Source organism: Cyprinodon tularosa, unplaced genomic scaffold (assembly GCF_016077235.1).
Source record: "Cyprinodon tularosa strain WSP-4 unplaced genomic scaffold, ASM1607723v1 ctg83, whole genome shotgun sequence".
NCBI lineage: Eukaryota > Metazoa > Chordata > Actinopteri > Cyprinodontiformes > Cyprinodontidae > Cyprinodon > Cyprinodon tularosa.
In genome coordinates, this window is record NW_024039596.1 from 826,222 (window position 1) to 830,943 (window position 4,722).

The 4,722-nt window shown below is 40.0% G+C and overlaps 1 protein-coding gene across 2 annotated transcripts; it reads left to right on the plus strand.

Annotated features, from left to right (window-relative positions):
* Positions 1 to 1,566: 1,566 nt before the first annotated feature.
* Positions 1,567 to 4,023, plus strand: LOC119774757 (G-protein-signaling modulator 2). Of its 2 annotated transcripts, none has more exons than XM_038272423.1 (5): positions 1,567 to 1,854; positions 2,359 to 2,802; positions 3,062 to 3,227; positions 3,407 to 3,636; positions 3,714 to 4,023. In XM_038272423.1, exons 2-5 carry the CDS (start codon positions 2,377 to 2,379, stop codon positions 3,852 to 3,854), a joined length of 963 nt encoding a protein of 320 aa, XP_038128351.1. In that variant the 5' UTR covers positions 1,567 to 1,854; positions 2,359 to 2,376; the 3' UTR covers positions 3,855 to 4,023. The 2 variants fall into 2 exon arrangements, with proteins under 2 accessions (XP_038128351.1, XP_038128349.1); XM_038272421.1 differs by having other exon boundaries at positions 1,569 to 1,999.
* The last annotated feature ends 699 nt before the right edge of the window (positions 4,024 to 4,722 follow it).

The window sequence follows — 4,722 nt, forward strand, 5'->3', positions numbered from 1 at the left end:
AATGAAAGGTGTTTTTATTCAAACAAAATAGTTTTTCCACGGTTTTTTGTTTTAATTGGGTTGGAAATTGTGTTCAAACAATCTTTTGGTTGAACCAACCCATCTAATTTAGCAGTGTTTTTACCCACTTTATATTTTTACTAGTGCAAACCAATAAAAATTAGTCTCATTAGCCAAAATACTTAGGTATAATCGCAACTTTCAAAAGTTTAAAGTAGGTCTCAAACCATGTACCTCAGGATTTAAAGTCAGTTTTTTATAGCTGACGCCAACAACACTAATTACTACTCAACAGACAGCAATAGTACTTAACACTAAAGTTACAACTATGTCCAGCGGCTTGCTCAGATTTTGATCATTACATTGTTTAATCTCACCAAAATAGTTTTGGTTGTTTTTACCATCAATCTATTCTTAGAATCTATCCAAACTCTATCAACTGATAGCAGCTCTCCTACAAACTCCCACATGTTGACTGAATACTGAGGCTGTTTAAATGCCTGTCGGAGTTATTGCGTTTCTGAACCACTTCCTGAAGCGATCGCGTGGTATCCCCGTAGCGCGGATTCGGATGTCATCAATTTTGGCCCCTCCCCTAAATGAATCACACCTTGCTCCCTCCCCCCATCTCATAACATCATTAGCTAATGCTAACCAAATGTTATCTTAAATAAGTTTTAAAAAAACTGTGCTCCCTTTAACCATGATAAATATAGTAATGCAGTTTGAAATGGTCAGATTGGGGGCTGGTCCGGGAATTCCGGCGGACGGGGGGAGGGAGCCAGCGGGGGACGGAATGACCAACTCGAAGCATTCCGTCACCGGGTCGGGTTTGGTCGCTCCGTCCCCAGCTAAGCCCCAGAGCTTATTCATGAATGAACTTTCCTTTTTCCTTAGTATCTAAAAATTCTTCAAGTTGGATGGCTAAAAAAAAACAAAAAAAAAACAACATAAAAACCATGAGTAATATTAGAATGGATTTATTAAAGATAAATATCTGAAAGTATATATTTAAAATCCAGGAATCAGCTTGGGTCCTAATTAGAACTGTTTTGGGGGAATTTTGCTGTGAGCTCTCATTGAGTTCATTGACCTCTGTTGTTATTTTGCTTCCTGGCACTTAGAGAGCTCCATACGGCACAGCCTAGCATGTGACAGATGTGCCACTAGTGCAGCATTTTATCTCCACTGGTGGAGAAAATCATCTGGGTCAAACGAGACCACAGCAGCAAGTTTCATAAAGCAGAAGTGTTGGTGTCAGTATAGCTGAGTAGAAGAATGACTAAGAAAGTTAAAAAAAAAAAAAAAAAAAAAAAAAAAAAACAGAACCAGACGCAGTAACATGGAAACCACACGGTTTCTTGTTAAACAAAAGATCAAACCCAGTAAACAAATGAAGCCTAATTTGCCCTTTGTGAAACAATAACCTCTCTTTGACAGCTCCTTTTTCTACTTCTCATTTTTAGCTTCAAGTCAACAGGATGTGCGCCAAAACCACAACAGTGAAATGCAGAGGAGTTGAGCGCGTTTCAACTTGTTGCTCTGGGGCCTGACATATTCAAATGCACAGCAGTTTGAGCAGAGAGCTGCCCACAGCTGCTCAGCATGCTCACCGTTTAAGATCAGATTGTAGACACCTCCACCTCAGAGCACATCTGGACTAAAACATGTGCAAGACAGGACTAATTTAATTCATTTTTCTTTTTTTTTTGACAGACTTTTATCATGACCATCAGACAAAGCAAATGTGGGGCATGTAAATAGGGGTGGGTTGTGACGAGAGGAACAGGAAGAATAGAGCTGAGAGGCAGAAGGTTGCAATCCAGACACAGAGGGGGAGATCTTCTTACGCTGGTATGTGAAGCTCTTCACAGCAGGCTCTTTTTTTTTTTACCTACATAAAGATATTGACAAGACAAGCGACCGAAAGATGCTATACCTTATCTCTTGTTACTTCACAAGATGATACTGTGAGGAGATAAAGACATAAAAGAGAAAGGTAAGACTTAATTTAACTTAGTAGTAAAGGTAACCTTTAATTGAAAATATCAAGTAAACAACACCTTAAAAAGAAGCAGTCTTTATTTTTTTTAATGTCTAACTAGTTTAGATTAATCTTTTTTTCCAACCACGTCACACATTGTTGTGAAAATGTATTTTCTATAGTTTGTTAAGAAAAACAAGAACCTGCTGGACTGGTTTACAACATTTCTTAGCTAGAGAGAAACAAGGGAGCTGAAAAACAGTCAGTAAACACCTGTCAGTTAACACTATATGAACTCTGTGCCGACTGTAAGAACCACAAAAGAAGCTTTTTTTTGTCTGTAAGTAAGTTTGTTTTGTTTATCTCCCTGTCAGAGTTTGACAAAGACAATAATGGACTGCTCAGAGACTAAAGTTGGGTTTTCAGAAGAGGAGCTGCTGGAGCCCCTTATCATCACCGAAGATGAAGACACAACCACAGGGGAGGCGACAAGCAGCTCAGATGCCATTTTGCAAAGCTGTGGCAGAGACTCGGCTCTCGAAAAGAAAGAGGAACACTTGGGGGAGGACGAGCATAATGAAGCTGCAGAGTGTGGTGAAATGCATTCAGAGGAGCTAAAGCTGGAGGAGCCACAGAGCAACACGGAGCCTTTAGAGCAGCAGCACAGAGCAGAGAATGAAATGAACACAGATGATGGACTAAACTCAGAGAAATATGGAAGTGAAGAGGTGACAAAAGTTGATGAGGAAAAGGAAGAGAATATGGAAAATAAGCAAAAACCTGAAGGGGAAAAACAAGAAAATGAAGATGCAAAAAAGGTGAGTGAACTGCTCTGTTCATGAAGTTATATTCATGAGGTTACTGACTATAAACCAACCACGCTCAGGTCGAGCGAAACACACACAGACACGCTCGTTGTGGAAAATCGTCTGATTTATTTTGTTACACATCATGTGGGATTACGTAGGAGTGGAGTGAATTCTTCTGCTGTGCCAACAAACACTCTGCACAACTCAGGGAGAAAAAAAAACAAAAAGAACATCTCCTCTCTTTGTCTTTCTCCCCGCCTCTTCTCAGGCTCACAGGTTAACCCCCGACTTCCCAGACTCCCTGTTCGAGCTGCTCTGCACCCTGCAGGAGGGCCGGCGGCTCAACGACCAGCGATGTTCCTTCAGTCTGGAGGGTGGGATGAGGAGAAGGAGGTGCCACTCAGAACCCAACACCAGGAAACCGGCTAACAGAGGTGCGTTCATCATGAGGTTCAACTGACACTGATGAAACTTGAGCAGCTGTTTCCATGACACCACTCTGACTCATTTTAACGGGGAATAATGAAAGCTTATTGTGGTTGCATAGCCTTTATGCTTCTGAAAGTTAAACATGAAATACCTGCTGAATCTTTCCTCTCTCTTTGCTTCCCAGTTGTCTTTTCCTCAATGACTTCACTGCAGAAGGAAGAGTTTTTTGACCTGGTTGCCACGGCACAGGCCCGCCGGCTGGATGACCAGAGGGCTCAGCTGGGCATTTCTCTGCCTCCAAAGACAAAGTCCAGAAGTTTCAGAGGCAGCTTAAAGCAGCTGTCTTTAATGAAAAAACCAGAACCGGCGCCTGCTCCGAAAGAGGATTTATATGATATGATCCTGACAACACAAGTGAGATTTTTAAAAAATGTTTTATTTAATGACCAGTGCTGCTGTTTTCTGACTCCTCCCTTTGCTGTGACCCCCAGGCTCAGGGCAGGCTGGAGGACCAGCGCAGCAGGGCTCCTGGCCCCATGGATGATGAAGACTTCTTCTCCCTCCTCCTTAAAGTGCAGGGGGGGCGAATGGATGAGCAGAGGACTGAACTACCGCGCTTGCTGAAAACCTGAGACAATTATTAGAAACTGTTTGGCCAGCACTGAGAGCCGACAAGTATTTTAGCCTTTTTTTTTTTTTTTGCTTTGATTTCCTGTAAAAGCAGAGCTTTCTGAACCGTTGTTCCTCCTGAATGTTAGCCAGTGTTAACCTTAAGATTGAAGCAGATTGAAGCAAAAAAAACGCTAATGTTTGCGCAGCAAAAAGCTTTTAGTCGTATTTCACACTGGAAAAACATCTAGAAATAAGTAAAAATTTCCTAAATTAAGTGTACCGGTATTTACCCTAAACTTGAGAGGGTAAATGAGATAGTTTGCCAATGGAATGAGTATTTTTACTCTTAGTATAAGATAATTAGATAAAATGCACTTGAAAAAGGACAATGCAATTGTGTTTTCTTATTTTAAATGTAAATTATCTTGTTCCACTGGCAAAATGTCTCTTTTACCTCCTCGATCCAAGAACAAATACACTTATTTTAAGAAAAAATGACTTATCTAGATTTCGATTTTTTTCCAGTGTAGGGACGTTTTTTGATTTTTTTTAAAAAGAGCAGGAATCATTTACATCCCGGATCTTAAGTGTTACTTTCTAGGTTTAAGGACATACTCTTTTGGAACTTACAGATTACTTTCAGACTTTTATCAATGATTTCTCAGAACTTATGATTTTTCATTCTAAACCCCACCTGAACATTAACTTTCCATAAAGTTCTGCAGAAACTTCCCTTAAAATTCTTTAAATGATCCATACACTGGAAAAACGATCTAGAAATAAGTAAAAAGTTCCTGAAATTAAGTATATTTACCCTTAATTTGAGTAGATAAATGAGATAGTTTGCCAATTGAATGAGTATTTCTTTCTCTTGAAATAAGATAATTA